At 35.9% G+C, this 27,955-nt stretch overlaps 1 protein-coding gene across 2 annotated transcripts; it reads right to left on the reverse strand.

Annotated features, from left to right (window-relative positions):
* Positions 1-5,868: 5,868 nt before the first annotated feature.
* On the reverse strand, positions 5,869-27,935 carry rnf217 (ring finger protein 217). Of its 2 annotated transcripts, XR_012358720.1 has the most exons (7): positions 26,803-27,935; positions 16,826-17,056; positions 16,583-16,747; positions 12,159-12,360; positions 11,633-11,704; positions 7,507-7,881; positions 5,869-7,371 (listed from the first exon to the last, which is right to left on the reverse strand). XR_012358720.1 is itself a non-coding variant. In XM_055185562.2 (6 exons), exons 1-6 carry the CDS (start codon positions 27,598-27,600, stop codon positions 7,802-7,804), a joined length of 1,548 nt encoding a protein of 515 aa, XP_055041537.2. In that variant the 5' UTR covers positions 27,601-27,935; the 3' UTR covers positions 5,869-7,801. The 2 variants fall into 2 exon arrangements, 1 of the variants encoding a protein (XP_055041537.2); XM_055185562.2 differs by having other exon boundaries at positions 5,869-7,881.
* Between the last annotated feature and the right edge of the window lie 20 nt (positions 27,936-27,955).

Below are 27,955 nucleotides of genomic sequence, written 5' to 3' on the forward strand. Positions count from 1 at the left end.
CTTCCGTTGTCGGATTGGTCTGATTGCTCTTTCGCAAGGACTTCTGGGTTGGTAAAGTGCGCAAAGCCTGCTGCAGTGCGGGCTTCACCGGAGACCTCATCAAGGGGGCAAGGGGGCAAAGGGGGCGCTGATGAGCAAGCGTAAAAATGACGGATGGGACACCCTACGGACTCGTAGACTAAGCGAGCACGCGCAATTTAAGTCCACGAGACCGAAAGTCCACACGAAGTGCGCCGTTTGGGACAGGGCCTATCTCAATACAGATGAAACAGTAGGCTAAGCAGTGAAAATGTGTTTTATTAAAGGGATAGTTCACCCACAAATCTTCATGTTTTTTAAACCTGTATGAATTTCTTTTTTTTTGATAAACACAAAAGAATATAATTTGAGAAACAAACGATGGTAAACAAACAGCATATAGTGTCCACTGACCTTAATAGTAGGAATAAAAAAATATGATGGAATTTAATGGGTAACGTCAACTGTGTGCTTACCATCATTTATCACAAAAAAATCCAATATATTTTTTCCTACTATGGAAGTCAATGGACACTATATGCTGTGTGTTTTTACCATAATTTCTCAAAATATCTTCCTTTGTGTTCATCAGAAAAAAAGAAATTCATACAGGTTTAGAACAACACGAGGACGAGCAAATGATGACAAAATTTTCATTTTTGGGTGAACTATCCCTTTAAGTTTCCAGTGCTAAATAGCTGATATGTACTGAGCCCCTAAGGCAGTGCTTCTCAATCATTTTCTGTCACGCCCCCCCCCCTAGGAAGAGGTAAACATTTCGCCCCCCCCCAACTCTCCGCCGCGACTGTATATAGTATAATTTGTCTATAAAATTACACATCTGCAAAACATTGTATCCTTATTAACATTTGAGAAAACACAAAAAGAAAACACAAAAAAAGAAATATTGATCAACTTACAACAAAGAATAACTTTATTAACATTGTTTTTTAGTCTGTAACAGAAAAGACTTAAAATGCATTAATTTGCCTGAAATAAAAAAAAATCAATCCTTATTTAAAGTATAATATTTTTTGACCATTTGATACTGAAAAATTAAATTAAATATAATCAATAAATAATAATAAAAAACACAAGCGGCTTATCAGCGTGATTGGGGTGTAATGTCTTTAAGTGACCGTGCAAAAAAATCACTTCCTGAAAAAGTATTTTCCCCGGGGTCTTGCCCCACTATTTGAGAAGCACTGCCCTAAGGTGACAGAGTAAAAAAAGAATTTTTTTAAAAAGTTTAGTTTCACGTGCGCACACGAAACTAAACTATTATGCTGCGTCCGAAACCGCCTACTTCATACTATATAGTACGCGAAAAGCAGTAGGCGAGGCGAGTAGTATGTCCGAATACATAGTATTCGAAAAACAGTATGCGAAAGTAACCGGATGACCTACTACTTCCGGTTAGATTTTGCAGTGTGCATACGATGGACACTTCACTATCCCACGATGCTCTGGGAGAGGAGTTATCCAACGAAGAAGAGGCGGCATGCGGCTGTTTTCGCGCTGAAATTACATGACGTGATGACGACATATGTCATGTGATGTAGCAACATGGCGGATGTAGTACGTCCGAATCTCATTCATACTACCAGGATTCATCTTATTCAGTAGTATGCACTTTCGGACGCAGCCTTACATTTTTGCTCCATGTCCCTTTAGGGGCTCCGTAGTAATGGTATGAATACCGTGTTTCAAGATTATATTTATTTATTAATTTATATTTGAGGCTTTAGATAAACTATACCCACAAATAAAAGTAAGATAAATATTAGTATTAAAACCCAATAAGAAAAAAATAAATTATAATTTTTTTTAAATCATCAGAAAGCATCAGGTCGAGTGCCCAATGTACATAATATGGTTGTATTTATAAACATTATTAGCCAACACTAACAATGAACAATTTTTTTTAGCATTTATTATTCTATAATATTAGTTAACCACAATTTAATTGTTCATGTTAGTTCAACTTTTGTCTTAAAAAATTCTGTATTTCACACTATTTGAACTAAGATTAATAAATGCTATAGATGTATTGTTCATTGTTAGTTCATGTTACCTAATGCATTAATTAATGTTAACTAATACAACTTTATTGTATATAGTTACCGAAATAGCTTCCCATACGCTCCCACAGTCAGAAGACTAAAATAATAAAAGACTCTTATTATCGTATTATAGAGTACTTAAATACTGGCCATGATTGATTATATTCTTATAATTTCATTGCCCCTGCTCTGCTATTAAAGCCCATTACACTGTTGGAGCAGCAGGGTAGATGGTGTCAACAGGATGCCTCTGGGTCAGCTGACCACAGGAAACAGCTCTTCGGCCAGCAAGCCCTCTAACAAAGTGCTTAGACAGGCAGGAAATTGATCAGACTGGAATGTGCATTATCACAAACTACCATACAGCAAGAAGAGACAAAGAAGGTAATACAAGAAAGTAACCAATGTGACTGGCTGATGGTGGACCACACACAGGCCACAGATCCTCAAAAACCAGATAGGAATCTCAAGTTATGGAGAAAACTGTACTCAAATGAGGATCTAGATTAAGTTGGTGAGTTCACTGCATGTTGGTGTCATTGTGAAGATAAATATACACTTTAAAAGGTGAAAAATTAGATCAACTAAAAAATTACTCCAATTGGTAACACCTAAAAACATTTTCTTTTAACTTAAAAAAATTCACTTTAGGCGAGTTAATGTTTTTCAACTTAAAAATTACACAAGAAACTTTTCCTATAAAGAACCATTTATTTTCTATCATTTCTTTTTGCCACTACAAAGTGCAGCCGCAAATTTTTGTGGATGTTAAAGGGCCTTTATGAAATGCTGTACAACAAAGAGAGACGAATGTACAATCATAGATCATAGATTTATCCATGCATACTTTTAAGTCATCCGTTATTGACTCGAAATACTCATTGTGACCCAGAAATTACACTTTCATATTTTCTGCATCAAAACTGGTAGCCTGCCATCAACCACTTGATGGTGATATTTCTAAACATAGCTATAAGATCTACTAGTTCAGCTGACCCTGGATCAGCTGACAGTGCAGCAACCAGACTGCATAATAAGAGACAACACAGCTCTGTTTACAACGAATGATGATAATTTTACTCCAACGTTTCTGGTCAGACAGGCACATGCAAATTACAGCGGTTACCTTTCATTCAGCAGTGACCGCTGTAGGCATCATCCTGAAAAATAGCTCATGAATTCATCTAGTGACACAGTAAAAAGCATGCATGCATGCAGCATGAAGTTAAAACAACTTGGCAAAAAATATTCAACTTACTATTTTAAATTTTGGCTTGTGAAAGTGACATAACTTATAAATTCAAGTTGAAATTGTTTAACCTAATTTTTAAACTAACAAAAAATATACCGTACTGTGCAAAAGTCTAATAGGCTACCACCACCAGACTTGTTGTTTTAGGAGTTTTAATGTCCATCCATATTTAATTTTCAATCTATTTTATTTACAAACAGTAAAAACAAGAAATATGTACAAAAAATAAAAAAATTACCTTTTCAGGACTAAATGTCTCTTTAGGCATCGTCTGTGTTTAGGTTGACCTCTCTTGGCACTAAACACATCTTGAGCGGTTTTGAGCAGAATTAAGTAAATTTCAAATTTTAAAGAAATTAGGATTTCATTTTATTTATGCAGTTGCTCAAGTGGAACGGAGTTTACCTTAAAAACCTGACACATCAGTTTACATTTTTATACAGTTTTAATACTACATACATTTCCTGTATTTTATGGAGGTATTTTATTAAAGAAACTGAGAAACAATTATATATGATCACTATAACATTGCAAAAACAACAAATCTAATTCTGGCATGGTGGCCTTATGTGGGTTCACACCAGCAGCGTTTAAGGCGTCAAATTCGCGTTCATTCACGCGTAAAAGCTGCGCATGAAAATCTAGTCATCGAGACATTCACACGGAAATTCGCGGCTTCTGCGACTCCGCTAGCATCCTGTAATCACATCACTACTAGAGCAAGCTCTTGATTGGTTAACGCTAGGGATGTAATGATTAACCGTGCAAATGCGCGTTTTCTCAATGAATGAATTTGAATGAATTACGGTGAAATCCAGGCACATCCGAACGCCAGGGGGCGCTCCCGTGCAGAAACTCCCTTTGTGCCACAGAAGAAGTAGCATTACGAATGCTATTCCAGGAAATGTCTACAGGAATATTTATATCACTGTTCTTCAAATTGTTTCAGGTATTTTCATGATAATAAAGAATATTTTAAATGATTTTGTTTAACGAGTGTTGCTTTTTTAAATGCACGTTATAAATGACTCCAACTCGTTATGGTTTTAGATTGATAAGGACTTCCTATTGACCAAATGCCGTAGTGTACGCACAAGTTGTGCATGAAACAAAGAATCGCAGCCTTGCGATTCAGAATTGTTTTCAGACAGGCATTTTTAATGGGACACGGTTGAATCGTTACATCCCTAGTTAACGCGGCACGTTTTTCCACCAAAGTTCAAATTTTTCAACTCGCGCGAATGAGCCGGAATCGCGTCTACCACGCCATGCTAAACACCTCATTCGCGCCGCGAGCCTCCAGGCGCACGTCAACGTGTCTTCACATTGACTTAACATCAGAGGTGTATAATACTTAAGTATTTTAGTTACATTTTCCAAACATCTGTGCTTTATCAGAGTGTTTGTCTTGTGAAAAAAAATTACTTTTCTTTACTAAAAAATGTTCACTACATTCTAAAGCATAAAATCATACTGTGTATTCATTATATATTGCATATTAACATTTATTTAATGCCAAATTACATAAAAATTGTGTACTTTTACTTTCTTGAATAAAAGTACGAATTTTTTTTTTTACTTAAGTAAAAGTACAAAAAATACTAGATGTTTAATGTACTTAAATATTAAATATAAACCAAAAACTAGAAATTATGAAATGTAGTCGAGTAAAAATTATGATATGTTTTGGAATGTTTGTTTTCCAAAGAAAAACACTAATAAAATACAAATAATTGAAAATGTACTTTTATGTAGAAAGTAAAAATACTTAAGTACTATACAACTCTGCTTAACATCAAAATCACTTGCGCTTGACGCCTCTACCGCGGCTGGTGTGAACGCAGCATTTTGCACAGTAGCCTACTGTATGTTGACTTGACAAAATTGCTGCATGTTTTTTATGATTTTGTTTGGAGAACCACTAAAAAATCTACACTGTCAATAAAAAAAAGATTCCTAGCTGTCACTGAGGATGTCCCCTAGTACCTCAGAGGTACATATTAGGCCCCTTTTAAGGGCACTCCAACACCCTGCTGAAAAAAAACAACAATAAAACCATTACAGAAAATTCTAATGGTTTCCATTAAAATACCAATAGGAACCATTAGCTTTTACCATTAAAACCACTACTCTGTATTCGTGTGTTTTGGGCCATATTCCATTAGAACCAATACATAGAACCAATACATACCATTAGAGACCAACAAAGGCCAATACACTGTAGTGTGTTTTGGGCCATATTCCATTAGAACCAATAAAATTCCCAATAAAACCAATAGAACTTCTGTGATGGTGTCTATTGTTTTTTTTTTAGCAGGGCAGTGACAGCTTGGGACGATTTGTTGATCCGTTATTCTGACAGTGTAACTAAATTTCAACTCTGAATGACTCCAAACGAATCATCATCAAGTGAAATAATAAAAGCTTCATTAGTGCAATTGAAATTACAGTGTAGCACAAAAACGTTCATTTAAAATATCATTCACATAAATACACCATGCGGGCTAATATAAGCAATAATCAATTGAGACCAAATGTTGGCAGCTCTGTTTAATTCTTCATTAAATATCATAAAGACACACGTTTGCTGTCTGCAGGCCTAAATCGACTCTGTAACTCTGAAAATAAATGGCAGCAGCAATGTAACAATCAACAACGAACAATAAAATACATCAAATGTGCATTTCGTCTTTAAAAACGTGAATGTAACACAGGCGTTGTGCTATAGATTCAGACACATACAGTGAATTTTCGGGAATAAAATATTGCTGAAGAAATATTCATCAAATATGATAATGTCTTTGGAAATCGATCACAGCAGGAGTGCTTTCAAACTATACGAAACTTCCAATCCCATTTGTAAAAGGCACCGTCTAGTGAAATAAAAAGTATACCACATTGGCACTCAAGCTTTCTAGCGGCGATAGCACTTCTGATACATTCAGCCTATCGCCTATAATATTTCTGTGGAGTGTGTTTTTGTACTGTATACAGATAACTCAAGAGTGCACATTTGTGACTAAATTCTCCCTGAGAATAACAATGGCGTTCACTACAAATGATTGTCTTATAAATCCAATTGATAACCACTTTGAAATGAGAACTGGCAACCGCTCACGACCAAATTTCACTATGAAGATTTTGTACTAAATGTATTAAGTTGCTTTATGCTTTAATACTCTTTTTCTCGATCCTCCTGGCGACCGGCATGTTGCTATGGTTACAACCTTTCCGGCTCTCCTCGAGACCAGCTTTTGTTTTAAGTATTAATGGCTAGCTTAAATCAAATCAACATGGGACGGGCAGTCGCATGGCCTGAAAAGTGAGCTTTAGGGGTTGCCTTTTATTTAAATATCATGTACTAGTGGAGTGAATAAAGTTATTCCTCAGCATCCTATATTTGTTGGCATGCGTCAGTAATCGTTTATTTTTGTAACAACTGAACTAAACCCAACACATGGCAATGCTTTACAGTGAATATGAATCTTTAACACTGCAATATTACAGCAGGGCTAAAACATGATAGTCTCAAGCATCATGCTGCTAAATGAACAAAGTGCCGCCCAGTGGCTACGTCTCAGTGTGCAAGGTTCAAATAATCTAAAGGTCAAGCATCCACCTTATGGACCTTAAGTAAAAAAAAACACATAGAATCTTGCAGTTCATAAACATTCAATGCATGTGCTGTGCATCCACGTACTGTAGATACAGCCGGGTTCAAAAGAGACCAAAATATGGAAATAAGCAAAGTCGTGATGATTAAAGCAAACTCGGATTGTTTTGCTGATTTGTAATCCCACAGAAGTTGGTCCGCTCAGACTTTTGGACGCCACCGTATATTCTGCGTTTGGTTAGCTTTAGATGCGCAGATATCCATCAGTTCTGACAAAAACAGGGAGCTTGAATACTTTGCATGATTCAGTATTGTTTTGCATGGCAGAGATGACCTATATGTTAGTCATTATCCTGCATCCTCCTGTAATTTTGGGTTTTCACAGTGCAGCAGACAGAAACGGGTTTTGTTGATGTTGTAAATTCCTGCGGATGTTGGCACAGTACACAGTTGATGGGAGAGAGAGAGAGAGATGGGTAAAGATTCATTCATTGAGCATTAAATGCTTACAGATTATAACATCTGATGCATGTGGGGGAGTTCACAAAAAAGTAACTCGCTCATCATTACAGTATGTGGAAAAAAGTGACTATTTTTCAACACGGTTTGGAATGACATGAGGGTGAATAAATGGCGATAAATATGTCAAGTCCTACAGTCCAATTTTTAAAACGAACTGAATTCAAATCAGTTCCTGAACACGATCTCAGATCATGACGTCTTTGCTCATCATGCCAACAATGTCACGCTTGCCCTCTGACAGGAACAGGTCACCGTGGGATTGAGGATATTCAAGATGCAGCTAACAGGAAAACCTCACAATGTGATCGTTACAGCAGGTGACAAATGTCTGACTCAGCACAACCAGCGGCCTGACCCCTGCGTGTTCTTCCTTCTCCTCTTACAGATGTAGTAGATAGGCAAAGCAAACAGGCCTGTGGAGGGATCAGCAGAACAACAGATTGAAAGCAACAATAAAGTAATTCAGGCATGCAATCACGTTTGCCAAAATGAACAATAGTAATATTAAAAACATTATACTGTCATACTTTTATCTGTGTGGTCACTTTTAACATTTTGGTAATACTACAGTAAGGTTGTACTTGTTAATGCATTAGCTAAAGTGAACTAACAATGAGCATTTATTAATCTTATTCATGTTAGCTTCAGCATTTACTCATACATTTATGAAATCAAAAGTTGTAACTGTTAAAGGATAACACCACTGTTTTTGAATATTTTACTATGTTCTTACCTCAACTTAGACAAATGAATACATACCTCTCTTTTCTCAATGCGTGCACTTAATCTTTGTACAGCGCGTTGTGAATGTGTTAGCATTTAGCCTAGCCCCATTCATTCCTTAGGATCCAAACAGGGATGAATTTAGAAGCCACAAAACACTTCCATTTTTCCCTATTTTAAGTAGTTACACGAATAAGTATGGTGGCACAAAATAAAACGTGGCGATTTTTTCCTAAGGCGCAGTAATATTGACGGAAGTTTGTGCGAGAGTTTGCTGCAAACTAAGTCCTCTTCCGCCATACAATATAGTTCTCATTTTGATCCACTTAGTAAATCGCCAGGTTTTGTTTTGTGCCACCATGCCTACTCATGTAACTACTCATGTAACAGTCTTTAAATAGGAAAAACATGGAAGGGTTTGGCGGCTTCTAAATTTATCCCTGTTTGGATCCTAAGGAATGAATGGGGGAAGGCTAAATGCTAACACATTCACGACGCGCTGTACAACGATTAAGTGCATGCATTGAAAAAAGATAGATACACTGCAAAAAATGATTTCCAGGAAAAAATATCTTAGTATTTTTGTCTTGTTTTCAGTAAAAATATCCAAAAATCCTTAAATTAAGATGCTTTTTCTTGATGAGCAAATCTGCCAATGGGGTAATCAAAAAAACCTTTTTCTTAAACACTAAAATTCAAGAAAATTTCAAGAAAAATTTGCTTACACCATTGGCAGATTTTTTTGCTCATTTTATGCACAAAATCACTTAAATTTGATATTTTTCGTCTAAAAACTAGACTTATTTTCTTGGGGCGTTTTGCTCATCAAGAAAAAGCATCTTAATTTAAGAATTTTTAGATATTTTTACTGAAAACAAGCCAAAAATACAAAGATTTTTTTTCTTGAAAATCATTTTTTGCAGTTTATGTATTAATTCATCTAAGTTGAGGTAAGAACACAGTAAAATTTTGAAAAACTGTGCTGTTTTCCTTTAACATTGTTAATGCTCAATAAACTAACCCAAAGAATTATATTGGAACTAACTAACATTAACAATAATTAATAAATGATGATGAACTACATAATATTGCTCACTGTAAGTTCAAGTTAGCTATGCATTTACTAATGTTAATAAATATAACTTTATTTTAACGTGTTAAAAAATAAAAATGAAATATGGGACGTGTAAACACTATCATAATTTGTTACACGGCTGGGATGCTTGATTGGCCAGACGTGACATTGCCAGGTTCATTCTTTTGAGACAATACTGCTTTTGACAAGTTTAGTTTAATATTTAAAAAAAATAAATATAAATATGTCTTCTAATAATAACAACATATTTGGCATTATATTTACAAATGATTCAACCAAATAGTGTGTTTGTGACATTTGAACGTCTTGTATTATCTTAAAACCGAAAGTAAATCTATTTTCATTATGGAAGGTCTGTGTTCATTAAAAATTAGCAAATCAAATATTTCAAACCAACATTTAAAAGGAAATCACCACTGTTTTCCATTTTTTTACTATGGTTTTACCTCAACTTAGATGAATTAATAGATACCTATCTTTTTTCAATGCGTGCACTTTTAATCTTTGTACAGCGCTTCTTAAATGTGTTAGCATTTAGCCTAGCCCCATTCATTCCTATGGCTCCAAACTAAAGTTTTATGTTGTGTCACCATACTTACTCGTGTAACTACTCATGTAACAGTCTTTAAATTGGTAAAACGTGAAAGTGTTTGGTGGCTTCTAAATGCATCTCTGTTTGGAGCCATAGGAATGAACGGGGCTAGGCTAAATGCCAACACATTCACAACACGCTGCACAAAGATCAAAAGCGCACCCATCGAAAAAAGATAGGTATGCACCACTTAATCCAAGTTGAGGTAAGAACATAGTAAAAATTGAAAAACTGTGGTGTTTTTTTTTTTTTAAAGCTCCTTACCTTACTTATGAGGTAAATATCTGTGTAATAAGCAGAATAAATAAAATAACAAATATAAACTTTTAAAGCACAACTTCTCATCATGTAGATCTGGTCGTGATGCGCCAGCTAACCCCACGCAATACGTCATGACGTCAAGAGGTCACAGAGGACGAATGCGAAACTCTGCCCCAGTGTTTACAAGCATCTTGAAAGAATACCGTTCCGACGTTGTTGTATGTCAACTGATACTAATTAATGTCTTTGTGTCAGTTTATTGTTTAAAATGGTCCGCAAATGTGCGTTTTATATATGTAACACGTGACCTCCCTACGTCACTACGCATTTACGTTAGGTCGCGCTGGACCGGACCTAAACGAAAAGTTGTGCTTTAAAAGTGTATATTTGTTATTTTTCTTGTCAAAAATGACAATCGTTTCGCTAGATAAGACCCTTATGCCTCGTTTGGGATTGTTTATAGTCCTTTGAAACTCCGTTGAAAAAAACTGTTAAGTGTTGAGTTAAGTATTAATTGTTGGTGTCTATTAAAGTCCATTAAAATGAGAAAAAACCTGCAATGTTTTCCTCCAAAAACATAATTTCTTCTGGACTGAACAAAGAAAGACATCAACATTTTGGATGACATGGTGGTGAGTGAATTGTCTGGATTTTTCTTTTAAGAAAATGGACTTTTCCTTTAAGAAATATTTACTTGTGTATATACATTTTTTATTTATATATAATTTATATTATTTATAAATATAAATACTTAATATTTAAATATTTTTTTTTATTAAAATCATATATGCATGTGTGCATATTTATAAATTAAGAGTTTCGTTGCAAAACGAGATAAATCCATTTTTTAAAATTTTTGTCAAAACACGTTTATTATTATGTTATCATGTTATTATTTTGTTTTATGGTGCTACTTAGCTGTATTTTTTAAGTTATGAAGGTTTAAACAAACCAACTGCAGTTGAATTGATATTAATTGGAATGCACAACTAAAAAACGAGATTTCTGAACAATTAAAAAAACGGATTTATCTCGTTTTGCAACGAAACTCTAATTATTATACACAGTTTACACATATATATGATGTAAACAAAAACTTGTATTCTGCTGTAGATTAATCGCGATTAATCGTTATGCATCCCTAGTTCAAAATGATCAATATTTTTATGCCAAGAATGAAGATATTTTGTACATTTATTTTAAAAATGTATATATTAAAAATGTATTATTTATCATTAGTAATATGTATTGCTAAGGACTTCATTTCCACAACTTTAAATGGCGACTTTCCCATTATTTCCGTTTTCTAAATAGTTGCTAATATATTGCCTATTCTAAAAAAATCATACATCATGAAAAGCTTACGTATTCAGCTTTCAGATTGTGTATAAATCTCAATTTAATTTTTTTTACTTATGACTAGTTATGTGGTCCAGGGTCACATTAAAGGGCATTTTAAGATTCACCTGTCAAGTGTAAAGACAATTCTTACCTATGACCAAAGCCAAAGCTCCCACAATCACCACCAGGACGATAAGCACAGGAGCCACCAGCAGCTTACCCACTGTAGAGTCATCAAAAACAAACACAGTTCTTATCTACTACCAGACCACAGGGGAACTGAATGGAGTACGTCGGTTTTCTCAGTAAGCCAATTGGTTAACGCGAACCCATTGACTTGTGGACCAAACGCTGTGTTTTATGGATGTGTGAGTGTAATACTACGGTTCACTGCTCTGCCCTGAGGACGCCTCACAAACATATACGCAAGTGATAAAGAGAGATATGCCAACTGAGTTGGCTTATAAACTACGATGGTCTGAAATGGTCCAAACAGTACTTTTATTTGCTCTAGCTGTGCCATGACAATATTATACAATACTTATATTTCTATTCAAGGAGAACTGTGAGCTTGCAATCTACATTAAATCTGAAGAGAGAGACGAGGTGACACTGAATTAATAAACAATGATCAAAATCTCGATTTAGTTGAAGATGTGTTTTGTGTTCATACTCACTACAAACGGAGCCTCGGACCAGCCGTCGCAGATGGGGTTTCTCCGGCAGGTAGCGGTACTTGCATCCAAACACGCTCAGGTTGGAGGTGTGGTCTCCAAAGAAGCGCAGGTGCCTGTACTTTTCTCCACATCGGTAACAAAAGTTTGTGTTACACTGCGTGCAGGTCATGTGATCACAGCCTTCTGTCTTCTGAATGTGGATCTGTGGGTAAAGATGGTAAACTATGGTTACCACAAAATAAATGTGGTTGTTAAACCATGGTTTTGCCAATAATAACCAATACACCAAAAAACAATAGTTACTACTACAAAAATCATTGTTATTTTTTAAAGTTTGTATTTGTTTCATTGTTGTTGGGTTTTCATTAAAAAAATTAACCACAAAACTAAGCATCTGTTTTAAAGTAAGGTGGAAATCAAGGTTTTTATTACTGTAATAAGTTTGTATATAATTTTCATATCATAATGGCTTATTTAGTTTGTTAATAACAAATAATGTTAATTCTCATCCAGGTCTAAAGTTAAAAACTGAAGATTTAATTTGTTTTGTTTATTTATATTTTGAGATTTAAAGATGCACTGTAAAACATTTCCGTAGAAATTACAGTATTACTGGCAGCTGGTTGCCAGTAACTTACTGTAGATTTTACTTTTATGTTATTTACTTTACAGTTTGTTCTAAGTTAAATGAACATGAACCATTTTCAGTCTTTATCTTCTACAGTAAGTTACTGGCAACCAGCTGCATAATTACAGCTAATTTTTACAGTGTGCTTACTGTTTAAAAGTTGCATAAAAAGGCTTAAATATCAAAAATAGTATATTAGTTCAACTCTGTAGTAGTGTGTGGGTTTTGCGGTTTTAAAAGTATACTTCTGCACATGAATACCCTAATTTAGTGCATTATTTATACTGTAAAAAATTTGCTGTAATTTTGCAGCTGGTTGCCAGTAACTTACTGTAGAAGGTAAAGTCTAAAAATGTTTCATGTTCATTTAACTTTGAACAAAATGTTGCCAGTAAATAACATAAATGTAAAATCTACAGTAAGTTACTGGCAGCTAGTTGCCAGTAATACCCAGTAATACTGTAATTTCTACAGACATTTTTTACAGTGTAGCTATAATAACTTAAAAATCTAATTGTAAATATTTATGTTTTTATCTGATTAGTCGATTAATCAAAGAAAATTATCACCTGATTAATCCATTATGAAAGTCCGATTTATAGACGTGCGTAAGTTCTACGCCGTAGCTACTATCCGTAGCCTGTGCGTAGCTCTGTGTAGCCTGACGTGCACCTCACAAAAATGTTAACAGCAAGTGATTGGTCCACCAGAACCCCTCCCGTCAGGTAAAAAAACTGCGTTATAGGTATTTCCGTTTGCGATGGTGAAAACAAAGAATGGTCAAGTTGAGGAGTGATTTATCTCAAACTCCAACAAAAGTCACTCTTTATTTACTTCCATCATTGCTGGTCTTCTCAAATCATACACAACAAGTTGCTGTTTCTCTTTCGTTTGTGGGTTAACTTGCCAAGCTTCTTCTTCTTTGACGGTCGCGCTGCTACTGTGGTTTCACGCATGGATACTGCCTACCATCGGTCTGCGCGTGTGTTTGCACATCGACGCGGACGACAATGCAAAAGTATAAATGAAAACCGACGCGGAACCTATGCCTTCGCGGCTACGCCGTAGGACCTACGCACAACTATAACGAGCCCTTTAGTTGCAGCCCTATTATATTGCATTTCTGTCAAGAGATCCTTCAAAAAATTACACAATGCACCTTTGAATAATGTTGTTGTTTATTTTAAAAACTGCACCGGCAAATAGTTTCTTTCTTATTTAAAGCATAAACATTAAATCAAGAACAAACCCCAAATTTGCAGATGGGGCTTAATTATATAAAAATACTGTATATTATCATATAAATCATTCTGAAAGGTCTTAATAAATCTAATTTAATGCCATTTATCAGTTTTTGATATCAGTTTTACAAATACTTTGTTACCTTACTTAAGCAAAACAATTTGGGGTATCTATACTTTACTGGAGTAATTCTTTTTCAGCCGACTTTTTACTTCTACTCCTTACATTTTAAAAATAACCTTGTTACTCCCATTTCATTCCAGCTTGTCATCCTTCAAAAAAAAAGATCATTCATTTTGACAGCACTAATGTTTATTGTATATAGACAACCATATAGAGGTTATTTGTAAGCATGCCCTACATCAATTTTCTTGTCTGTTGCCCTCACAGATTCCTGCAGCTAAGCTTAGATGTACATTTACATTCCAATAAAGGTTACTGATGATATGCCTCTAAAGTTTGACTTTTAACTTACATGTTTACTTTTAACTTAAAAGAGTTGTAGCCTTCTAGATGCTGTGCTTTTGTTTATTCAATTTATTTATAGTTTTGTAGCAATTTAGTTCTGTTTTTGTTATTTCATAACTTTTTTTGGGCATATATAATATTACCTTAATTTGATATTATTTATATTAATAATGTTTTTAATTTAGTTTAAGCTTAGTTTTTTCCAGTTAATTCAGTGCTTCAACTTAAACTTATTTCAGTCACTTCGTCTTCGCACGAGACTGGAGTTGTTAGCAAGACAGACAGCAGTTCCGGTGTTCAGTTTCATTAATAAAGTCAGATTTATCTTCGAAGTTTGCTTGTGTCTTCTTTTCCCATGATGATGACGACATGACAGCGACATTACGAGCTCGTGTGATTTGAATTTAAGAAACGAATGTTTAAAACCTTGCAGGCTGAAAAATAAATCCAGAAAACCACCTATGTCGCTAAATTCAGATGCGTCTTTTTCATTTGTGCACTGAAATAATTCACCTGAAATTAGGTGAGAGGGGTTAATAAGAGAGTTAATTCATGGTTATCTGGCTTATTAACTCTTTCCCAGCCATTGACGAGTTATCTCGTCAACTAAGATAAAACATTTGCATAAAAAGTGTTCCTGATGAATTTTTATGTTAATTTGCAATACCGCGATTATCCACCAGATGGGCACTTACCCAATTTATGACAAAAAACTAAAGCCAAAACGTTATTTACTAATTTTAAACTTGTTTTGATAATCGTTCTGAATCTGATCTCTAACAAAATTCCTTCACAAAAATGCAATTATTTTAGCTTTTTGCTTAAAAAATTGTATTTTTAAAGAAAAATACCATATTTAAGAGTTTATAAGCAGAAAAAAAATATAGATAGGATGAAACTTTTTTCCCGTTTTGTTTGTTTATTGTTTGTTTGAAAGCAGAGGGTCTGTTCTTTCATTTGATATATTTATATGTTTATATTTTTTAGAATACATTTTTATGGAAGGCATATTGTGAAACTTTTGTGAAAATCACAAAAAATGCTGGCGGGCAACTTTTCAAAAAATGGCTGGTGGGGAATGAGTTAAGATTGTTAGGTGATTTAATAGTGAAAGTTGAATGTGTATAAGCCCAATACAGGCAATAATATATGTAAATAAATGAATAAATACATTTAAAAAAGCAGGAAATCAGTCACAATCCCGCCAAGAAATTAAAATGTTATGCCATCCTGGCGCTAGACCTGATGTTAGCTAATGCTTTTACTAATGTTAACAAATTCAACCTTAAGTGGTACTGCAAAATCTTATTTTAAGTATGTTTAAATATTCAGCTGGAAACTATGACAATAATCCTGATTAAAATAATTATATTTTACATTGTGAGTCCCCTCTTTTCAAAATGGACCATAATTGACCTTTATAATATTTCTTTTCCCACTTCTTGCTCCCTTTTCAGTCAAAGCAGAGAGCAAGTGTGGCAGATTTACTTGAATCTGAGCCTTATATTCAATTATCGAAAGCCTAGAGCTTACAAAATGATGATAATGGGCTGAGAAACTGCATTTTTAGAGGAGAAAGATCTCAATGGAAACATTTTTTGCTCAGCCCTCAGGTATTTGCTTCAGGTATGCACACTATGCCAAGCACTCAAGCTTCAATTTCTCCAAAAAAGCATGTGCATGGATGGAAAAATAGTACTGCCTCACAGGAACGCCCGACACAGAGACGCTTATAAAAAACAAACGCTTCTGATATAATGTCTGTAAATGAGAAATGAGCCTCTAAAATGGGCATCATGTAAAATTCATGTCATTCAAAATCACTTTGCCCACAGCCCCGTCTTAAGATTTCCTGGAATGCCATGTTTTCAAAGGTTGCAATTAAGCCCGGAGTATTGTCTGTTTTTTACGTGTACGCAAATGTACACAGCCGAATGCATGTATGCGTAAAAAAAATGCCTTTAGAGTTAACAGCAGGAAAACACACAATAAACACATGCTTTCTTTAACATCCCAGATGACAATGAATATAATGACTACTTTGTCTGAATCTGGTTTTATTTGTGTAAAGCATATTTGTGTATACCTTGCAGCGTGGGCACTTCTGAGCGTTTCTCTGCCCGTGTTCGATGACGCTGGCCCAGTGACGCAACAGTTTATCTCCTTTCCTGTAGTCTCGACACTTCAGCCCTTCGTGCCAAGGTGCATGGCATTTAAAACACCAGACAAACTGGCACTCTGTGCACTGAATCTGTAAAGATACATTTAAAAAACTGTTAAGCAAATGCCCTTTCCAGTGACATGTCGAACCACATTTAAGGTGTCTGACCTTATACTTGTGTTCGGCCTTGGCGGATGTCTGTTGGCCGTGTCCCTTTAGTGATGTAAACAGGTTGCAATGCGGGCAGGGTTTAGTGCTCGAGTCCAGTAAGCTCAGCTCCAGAAAGTACTTGTATTTTGAAAGCTCCTCACTGGTCAGGTTTGAAACCACCATGGTCTCGTCCAAAAAACCACTGCACTCCGTGATGGGACACACCAAATGTACCCGACCTGCGTGAACCTCAAGAGAAACACAAATCATAATGAATACGTGGACTTTGAAAAAATGGTTACATTTGATTTTTATTCTGCTAACTATATACTGATATCAGTTTTGTTTAGACGGACAATGAGGTAGGTTTGTTACTAGGCTACGTGCTGTTTTTTGGTGTGTCCTTTTAAATGCAAATGAGCTGATCTCTGCACATAATGACAGTGCCGTGGTTGGATAGTGCAGATTAAGGTGCAGTATTATCCCCTTCTGACATCACAAGGGGAGCCAATTTTCAATGACCTATTTTTTCACATGCTTGCAGAGACTGGGTTGTTCTTTTTCACATTTTCTAGGTTGATAGAAGGACTGGGGACCCAATTATAGCACTTAAACATGGATAAACTAAGGAGTTAACTAACGCTAACGTTAGAGCTTACTTTACTGTGTAAAATTATTGTACAATGTTAGCTACAGCTCCTTAACTCTTTCCCAGCCACTGAGGAGTTATCTCGTCAATTAAGAGAAAACGCTTCCCTGCCAATGACGTGTTCTTACGGCAATCCATATTTCCGCTATTATCCACCAGATGGCGCTCTTACCCAACGTATAAAACACTGAAGCATCCTAAGACCAAAACAGTTCAAACTCTGTGTATGTTTTGATTATAGCTCTGAATCTGACTTCTTACAAAAATGCATTTATCTCAGCTTTTTGCTCAATATTTGGTATTTTTGAAGAAATGTACCCATATTTGTAAAGTGATAAAAGATAACAAAAGAAGATGGGCCTGTTCTTTCATTTTATATATTGTATGTTTATATATTTAAAGGCGCAGTGTGTAAATTTTAGCGGCATCTAGTGGTGAGGTTGCGAATTGCAACTAACGGCTTAGTTCACTGCTCACCCCTCGCTTTTGAAACGCATAGAGAAGCTACGGTAGTCACTGCCGGAAAAACATGTCATCTTCGAAGACAAATTAGTAAAAAAGTTTGTCCGTTAAGCGCTTCTGTAGAAACATGGCGGCACAAAATGGCGACTTCCAGTTAAGGGGACCCTTGGTGTATGTAGATAAAAACGTCTCATTCTAAGGTAATAAAAACATAACGGTTCATTATAAAAGGTCTTTACACACCCCTGATAATATAGTTTTGTATATTATTTTGCATTTCTGTCAAGAGATCCTTCTAAAAATTACACACTGCACCTTTAAAGAAGAAATTTTTTTGGAAGCCATTAAACTTTTGTGAAAATCATAAAAAATGCTGGTGCTTGCGGAGAAAGAGTTAAATTCTTGACTGGTTGCCAAATCCGCACAACGATGATCCATACTCAGTGTTATCCCTTGTCTTTTGGAAATCTCATTTTTTTATTTTCCGCAAGGTATTTGTTCCAGAGATCAGTTTAGTTGCTAGCAAGACTGATAAACATGACCAGACCCGAAGTTAACTTTGGGCCAGGCGCGTAACCACGGTATGCACAAATCTGAAACCAGTTAGTAGAATGTTTCTGCTAACTTCTACTACTACAGTCTGATAATAATGATTGTTGGTTGACAAGAAACTGCAAATATAAGTAGTAAATAAAGTGTTACAAAATAAATCACTCAAAAATGTAAATTTTGTCATCTGTGTCCTGTGTTACTTCTGCATGATGGATGAATGTTTTGAAATCGTTGCTTAGAAAACAAACAGCTAGCTTGAATGATATTCCAAGTATCATTCCACAGAACAAAGAACGAACATTTAATGACGTTAATAATGACCAAATTATTTTTGGATGACTGTTGCTCTAAAACCCGATGACGAACATCCAATGCAACCAGATAACAATATTACAGTATTAATAATAATAATACACCATTAAACTTTCAAATGACTGTATGTTGAAACTTGGTTGAAAATGGGTGAAATCCTTAAGCATTAAGCGTTAGGTTAGCCCCACAGGGACGTGTGGAAAGTCATTCAGTACTCTTGGATAATGGACAGCTAAAGCAGATACGATCTGTTTACACAACCAACTAAATTAGCCACAGTACAAGCAGTACCTGAGGTACTCACAAGGTAATGCTTAACATCTCCAACAATCCCAGAGGTAACATGTGACCCAAGCAGCCTCAGCAGGTAGAAATCAACCATTGAGACTCTTGCACACGCTATATGTGGTATGATTTGTGCACACTAACCTTTCTTGGTCTCTTAGAAGTCTCATGGATCAATAAGCTCCATGTTGTTTTTACTGTTGACACAGCAGCAAGGGAACTGTGAATTATAACTATAGAAAACTCGACTCTCAGGGCCTGTTGTCGCACCTCCCCTGCGAGAGGATTACGTGCTCCACTGTTTCTGGGTTTCCCACCCAGCTTCTGTTGACCCCCTTTGGGAAGAAAGGATTATCAAGCACTATCATCCAGAGAGCAAACCTACTCTCATCCCTGCTATGTTTATGAAAGACTATCAACCAACAGCATTTCGGCTATGTTTATACAACAGCAAAGTACTAAAAACTAAAAAAACACGTACACAACAACCCTATAAAAAATATTCATGTTAACACGGATCTGCACACACGACTAAAACGCTTTATTACATGTGCCAGGCCAGTAGATGGCAATGTTACTTTGCAAGTAAACACTATACATCAGCACACATATTCTTCTACAGAGCGATAAATGGGTCAATGACGTTACGTTAACTATTTTGTGTCCTTATGGTTCAATTAAAGGTAAAAGGGTTACATTTTTTAAATAAATTTGCAGATTACTTGCATACATTCTCTTTTTTAAGGACCAAGTCTAAAATTTCTGGTTTTATTTAATTTTGAAAGAATAATTGGGGGATAATTGTCATGCGGTGTAACCAGTCTGTGTCAATTGGTGTAACTAGTATTTTTTTTAAATGAAAATCTAAATAAATTCATTAAAAATGTGGAATAAAATATAATCATCTAGTTTAGTGTAATATAATTTTTTTACATACATTTTACATAATTTGTCAAAGAATATTCGGAAAACAGAGCTGTCAGGACAAATATTACAAAAACGCATTAAAATTTACATTTAGAAATAACTAAAATTATATTTTAAAATAGATTTTTTTTTGATGATTACGATTACATGCCATCAAGGTGGATAAAATATTTAATATTTCTCATCTTTGGCACAATTGGTGGTTATACCATTTGACATTTTCGGGTCCATTTAGTCTTAACTTTCATAAAAATGGTGCAAATGTATTTTTTTGTTGCATAAAATTAACATAAATGCACTATGTGATTTAAAATAAACCTGATGCATGCTTTTAAAACAAGTTTTTTAAAAAGATTTTTTAATTTCTCATCTTGCCAAATTGTTTTTGTCACTGACCCAAATAGAAACAATCAAAACAGCGAAAGTATCGAGTAGTTAGCAATAGCTGCGTTTCCATTACCCTTTAAATTGCGCAAATTGACATTGTGAATTGAAAATACGGGCAATGAAAACATGCCAACGCTTGCATGAGATAAAGGAGTATTTCACAAAACTGCAATGGAAATGCGTTTCTTCGCATTTTCAGGTCACTTGATGCAAGAAAGTCACATAATTATTATTTGAAGATGAAGCGGTATGTACTTAAACCTCCCAAAACACCTCAATACGTATCTGCTCCAACGTATAAGAGGCTTTCCTTGCCAATAATGTTTGGATAACACTCTTACGTCTCCTTCAGTTAAAAATAATGCTTAGTGCTGTGGATATTAGTAAACCTACCAACATCAGTCAACGCAATGTTTGGAATGACTTATCGTAAGAGGAAAAACAAAGTTTATTAATGAAAACGCAGTCATTTCGCTAAAAGTTATTTGTCGACATTTAGAAGATACGCTAAAGTTTTGCGCAAATCTGAAATGAAAACGCAGCTATTGAGGTAGGCTTATTATAACTACAAGTGACCCTTGTAGTCTCGTCTCAAATTAATATAATAATATATAACTCTTAATATACAATATAACTAAAGCCATACATTTTTAAATTAAACATTCCTAGTATTTTGCATTGTTCAGCAAAACTACACAAGGCACTGGAATTTATAGGGGGACTGAATCTTGCACTCCCCCAAAATGTCTTACTGGTTGATCGGAATGCAACTGGTTGACAGGTAAACAAAATTTCAATGATCAATAATAGTCATAGTAAACAATGCTATGCTCATGTGGCGGGTACACAACACATCCAGGTCATGTGGCGTCTTGTGCTCACAGCTGGCGAGATTCTGTGAAGTCGCTCTACCTCGAGTTTACTTTGGGATCCTAATGAGATCTGGCACTCCCTTGAGAACCCTTACCAGGACACATGATGCTGATTGGTGACAGCAGTGTTAGCGCTCCCCTGAGGTCACCCACCTGTCTTCTTTATACCTGTCAGCCTGCTGCTAATGGCCAATCACACACACAGAACAATAAGAGCACTCAGCACCCAACACAGGTGGTAAAATCCTCTCAGTACGAATGGCGAAGCTTGATTTTGAGCCTGTCACGTCACACACTGGCATTCTGTATTAACTTTGACGTGTTCCTTAATTGGTCTAGACCACCTATAGAGGTATTTTTTGGGGGGATATCTTATCGATGGAGTTTTGTTTGTAGTTCTACTTCAATAGATTTGAATATCAATTACAATTCTGCATCCTGTTTGCCTTTGATTCAATTGAGGAGTTAATAAAATATTCTTTTTTTAACACTGAATAGCGTTCTTTACAAAAGCACGACTGACATCTGATAAAACACTTCAAGTCAGATTAAAACTATAATAAGAATAATGGCATTCTGTATATACCATGACTCACTTTTAACACTAACAGATCCAGTACCTGCCGGTCTTTTGAAACATTAGCCCGAAGAATAAACCAAAAACGCCTTTGCCATAGGCACCTAACATTTACACTGCCTGTCCAGTGTGCCAAGCCCAACACAAAGGCTTGAAATAAGAAACACTGGGTCTGTGAAGTTAAATATTAGCTATTTAAATGAGTATATTGTGATGCAGACCTCTTGCCATCTTTATTCATTCAAAGTGCGCATTAACCGATCACCGCTTCCTTTCATCCGTTTCGTAACTATATTCAGCGTTCATCCAAGCTGCTGTATTTTGAATAGGATCATTATCTAACCTGCTTTTGATATCATGTCTCAAAAGGATTGCAGTAAAATCATAAAAAAGACTGATAATACTGACACTTAAACAACCTGAAGAACAACCAGAAACTAAATGTTTATGCATTACAACAATACCTAGCATGACCTCACTCAGTATGACCTGGGTGTAAAGCTGTTGAATATAATTGAACCAGACAGGTTTAACAGGTAATCTGCCTTTTAAAACCAGGAATAGCAAAACACACGCTGCAACAATGGGGGGCGTGGCCAAATATCTATATAAACAAAATTCTTTTTGGCAGTATCGTCATCTTCATAATCATGCACATTCAAAACACAGTCATGACTTTCACCACACGCTACAAAGGATACTGAACTCACCCAAAACGGATGGGGTGTCAACAATACACGTTTTCAAAAAAAGTTAATGGGTTGTCGAGTGAATACCTTTTATTAACATATGGAAGGATTAGGGAAAACCACAAAGCAACTTAAAATGGCTCGAGGCAAGGAGAGAGACTGAAAAGAACATTCAAAAGCCACTTAAAGGGACAGTTCACCCAAAAATGAAAATTCTGTCATCATTTACTCGGCCTCATGTTGTTACAAACCTGTAGAAATTTCTTTGTTCTGATGAACAACACGGAGGAAGATATTTTGAGGAATTTTTGTAACCAAACCGTTTGTGAGCCCCATTCACTTTCATAGTAGGAAAAAATAATACTTTGGAAGTGAATGGGGCTCATGAACGGTTTGGTTCATCAGAATAAAGAAATTTATACAGGTAACAACATCAGAGTTAATGATGATAGAATTTTTATTTTTGGGTTAACTGTCCCTTTAAGAACGGCGAAAACGGCTTCAATACAGGTGAAACGTTCTTGTAATAATAATCTCCGTCCGGCAAAGGAAACTTAAAAGAGCCAAGAAAAACAAACCACGAATAACACAAACAGGGTTCATAACATTTGTAACATGAGGAAGCCCGAGTTAAAATAGTCCGGTTATAAGTTGATCCATATTACATTAAAACACAAACATAATAAAATTCACACCACGGTTTTCAATGCTAAGCTTATAATAACGGTTTGTAATTTGAACTGTCAGGTCCGATTTCACTAGAAATGCCAAATATTTGACATCATTTGTCTTTCATGTAAAGATAAGTTAGAAAGTTGCCTGCAATTTTATGTATCAAACTGAGATGGCAATATAGAAGCAAAAGTTATGGATTGCAACATTAAAAATGCAAATGCTAAAGCAACCCCCCAAAAATATACATTTAAAATACAGTAAACAAGCCAGCATCAAACGAATAGTGATATATCGCATACCGATTGTCAGTGAACTACGGCTTTGTGTAGTAAATGCCGCTCTATCTGAAAGCAGGTGATGGCAATTTACTTCTAATTACGGAACCGGCTTCACTGACGAGATGCGCAATGACACTTGCATGCGAATTATCACGCATCCCTATGTGGCATTCACACCAAACGTGGAAGAGGTGGCAAATGCGAGTGATTTACATGTTAATTCAATGCATCCTGCGGTGCGGTAGGTGCGTATGGTGCGGTGCGAAGGGAAACGTGCGAGTTGAAAAATCTGAACTTTGGCGGATATTTGTGCCGCGTTAACCAATCAGGAGTTTGCTCTAGTAGTGACGTGATTACAGGGAGCAAACAGAGTCGAAGAAGCCCCTCCCATGACACCAATTTCCCGGTGAATGCCTCGAATGACTAGGCTTTTACTATTTCAAGCATCAAACTATTTTGTTTATAGACGGATGATGAGGTAGGTTTATTATTAAAAGTGACCATGAACTATAAAGCACCAAAATTTTGTAAACTTTGTTGGAGAAGTGTTAATATGCTCAAGAAGCACTAACCCAGTCATGTAGGTTGCCATTGTTGTTTTGGTAGTCGTGCATGCCTATAGACGGAATGAACACGTGCACATCACCATTATCACTAATTCATTTTTACGTAGTTTACACGGAGACGTCAAGGTGTGTCATTATCAGAAACCCGTAATCAAAAGTTTGCATTTTCAGGACCCCAAAAGACTTTAAAATTAATTGTCATGTAAACAACCTGTTAGTGACCACCATCTCTTCACTTGACACCGAACAACAAAATCGGAGTGATACCTTTAGCCACCTTATACAAAATAGGAAATATCATTATCACATCAACCCCTGCTTGACCCCGACCAAATTATTCACAGGCATAAATCTGATTTGGACTGCAGCAACAGGCCGGCCAGCGTTACTCGATTAGAAGATCCCTCTAGCAGGGCAATTTGTTTCCATGTTGCCTGCAGACCGCACGCAGACCTTTAAGTGAACAGTCATGTAATATAATTACAGCACAGAGAAGCTGAGCTGATGATTAGGCAATCAATTACAGCACAACTTCTCACTCCCCTTTCCAGGGACATGAATCACTGATATTTGACAGAAAGGCCTTCTCTGAACTCTCTTTCTAAGAACCTCATATAACAGCAGAGTAAAGGTGTACAAACACCCATTGATGATGCTGGAGGCTCCAGACATACGCCAGACATCGTTGGTGGTCTCGAATCTTTGGGGAACCAATTTAGGAATGGTGATATATACAGTATGAAGAGTTCAGATGCAAAAGTCGCGATTAATCTATTGCAGAATAAAAGTTTTTGTTTACATCATATATGTGTGTGAACTGTGAATAATTAATAAGTGTATATATAAATATGCACACATGCATGTATAATGTTAAGAAAAAATATATATTTATATATTAAGTATTTATATATAATATAAAGTGTATATACACATTTAAACATTTCTTACATATATACATGCATGTGTGTGTATTTATAAAGTTATTATACAAAGTACACACACATATATGATGTAAAAAACTTTTATTCTGCAATAGATTAAAATGTGTGTGTGTGTGCGTGCGTGCGTGCGTGCGTGCGTTGAAACTGTTAAATAAGCATGTAAATTAAATGTATATTAAATACATTTATATTAAATAAAATTTTATTAATAAAAGGAAAATTAAGAGTGTATATGACTTTTAATCTACTTAGAAAAAAAATTATTTCAGTAAAAAAGTTTGGTATTTTTGATTTTTCTATTATTATATATATCATAACAATATGACTGTGCAACAATACACAATAGAGGCCTTTTCTTTGTAGTAAAACAGTAACATTTTCACCTCACTATATAATAGTCACATTGGTCAGTCATGGCAGACAACAGGAAATGCATCACTTCTCTAAAACAGGCGGATGAGTCAAGAACTTTTCAACCTCTCCATTGTCAAACAAACAAGAGTGCAATAACTATTAAGAAAACCAAACATTAGGCTGAATGCCACTATAACAGAGCAGATAAGCTCAAGAACTTCTAAAAGCAGATGTTCTCTACACTTTCAAAAATAAAAGTCCTCCTAAAAATGGTTCTTTGCAGGGATGTCAAAGAAGAACCATTTTTAGTTCCCCAAAAAGTCAAAGTTCTTAACAGAAACATCACTTTCTTGGTTTTTTTTTATAGTCTGAACTTTATGTTAATGTTAAAGAAGTAGTTCACCCAAAAATGGCCCCCATTGACTTGACCATAGTAATTTTTATTCAAAGGAAAAGCCCTTTTTTTGGGTGAACTACTCCTTTAAAGGTGCAGTGTGTAAATTTTAGCGTCATCGAGTGGTAAGGTTGTGAATTGCAACCAACGGCTCAGTCCACTGCTCACCTCTTGCTTTTAAAACACATAGAGAAGCTACGGTAGCCACTACCGGACAAACATGTCATCATTGAAGACAAATTAGTAAAAAAGTTTGTCTGTTAAGGGCTTGGCTGTAGAAACATGGCTGCACAAAATGGCGGCTTCCATGTAAGGGGACCCTCTGTGTATGTAGATAAAACGTCTCATTCTTAGGCAAAAAACACATAACGGTTCATTATAAAAAGGTCCTTATACACCCCTGATAATACAGTTTTGTATATTATTTTGTATTTCTGTCAAGAGATCCTTCTAAAAATTACACACTGCACCTTTAAAGGTTCTTTATGGAACCATGCAGCCTCAAGAACCTGTGTTTTATGAGTGTTCACCTGTTCATGTTTTGTTTATTGACGGATGATGAGGTAGGTTTATTATTACAAGTGACTCTGGGCTATAAAGCACCAATATTTTGTAAACTTTGTTGGAGAAGCATTAAGCTTTACCTACTCCTTTTTAAAGGTTCTTTATGGAACCATACTGCTGAAAATATAATACAAATTCTAATAGGTTCCATATCAAAAACCATTATAAACCATAAGGAGTTTACCATTAAAACCATTACATAATTTGTTAACGTAGTACGTTTCAACCTTATTCCAATAGAATTTAATGGTGTTCAATTGGTTCCCATCCTCCAGACAACATCCCACCATAGAATCCAAACCAATAGAGACCATTACAGGTTCCATTAAAACCAATACAATCATTATAACCATTAAATCAATTAGAATTTCTGTCATGACTTCTTTTGTTTTTTTCATTAAGGATGTTTGCATCCATCCACCACTATTAAGGTGTTTGGAGACCCAAATAAATAAACATGAAGTGAAAGAAAGAAAATGGGAGGCAATACAGTTGTTGGGTGTATGAATACCTGAGAGCTGATGTATCTTTTCAGGCATTCTTCACAAACCGCCTTTTTGCAACAGTGTAGCGGCATAATATGTCTGTCATCGAGACAAATGCGACACGTTAGCACGACAGAGAAACTGCTGTGGATGTTATAAGAGTTGTTTAATCCAGACATCATCAGGTCGGACACTGTATAGGGCACTGGATATGGCTCGTGGTCCGATAAGTATGAGTCGGTGGGAGGTAAAACCGAACCATCTGAGGATGACGACGGTGAAGTCGTGTCATCATCAGATGTTTTCTCGACAGCTATCCTATAATTGTCATTGGCAAGAGTGTACACTGTACAGTAAACATGCTCTTTGAGCTCTTCTTCTGGTTTCTTAAAATCAATATAAAGATTCCCATCAGGATCTGACAGCTCAGGATCTCCCGAGTTAACGTTACTTTCCAGGTTTTGTCCATCATCTAATTCACGATCCAGTTCAATCTCAAATCCCGTTTCCACTTTCTCCTGATCTTCTGTATCTCTGACAGTGGATCCAAAATTCCTTCTCAAAATATCCACAGCTCGTATGCTTTCTCTTTCGTGATTCTCTTTAGTATTGCCTTCTGACTCGTGTTTGTGTTTCTGAAACTCCAAAACGTCCTTCGATGATAACAATAGAGATGTTGACGGCACCTTCGGCTCGCTGCGGGCATCCCGGCCGAAATCTGTGCCTCGTATCCCGCCGGAGACACGGAGAGATTCCCCGTCGCGTCCTGTATAACCGGGCATTTGCTCGGTGACATTCACACGCACGGAAGAGTCATCTTCCATTCCCGAGCGGTCAACTTTCCATCGGTGCTAAAACACACAGACAGCCCTGATTCATAGTCACAAACTAAACACAGAGAGTAACTATTACACCACTTCCGGGTCCACATATGAGGTACAAAAATAAATCCCTGTTGTCGAAGCTTCTTCTTATCGACTACGATAAGAGTCACCGTCCAAATGTCTTTAAATTTAATACGCAGGAAAAACGTACGTTTGGTTTAAAATAACTATATCGAGTTACTGATGTCATATTACTTCAAAACTTTGACGTGTATGCTTCAAAAGTGTTTTATGAGCGCTTGGCAGGCGGTGAGATTATGAATCTTACTACTGCGAAGGTTTTACTCATGAATAA

Source organism: Misgurnus anguillicaudatus, chromosome 18 (genome assembly GCF_027580225.2).
Source record: "Misgurnus anguillicaudatus chromosome 18, ASM2758022v2, whole genome shotgun sequence".
NCBI lineage: Eukaryota > Metazoa > Chordata > Actinopteri > Cypriniformes > Cobitidae > Misgurnus > Misgurnus anguillicaudatus.

Coding starts and splice junctions, on each gene's coding strand:
- rnf217 (XM_055185562.2), bottom strand. CDS start 27,600: ATGGAAGATGACTCTTCCGTGCGTGTGAATGTCACCGAGCAAATGCCC. Junction 17,057..26,802: donor AAAGATACATCAGCTCTCAG/GTATTCATACAC, acceptor GTTTCTCTTGAG/GTTCACGCAGGTCGGGTACA. Junction 7,882..11,632: donor AGCTTTGGCTTTGGTCATAG/GTAAGAATTGTC, acceptor ATCCCTCCACAG/GCCTGTTTGCTTTGCCTATC.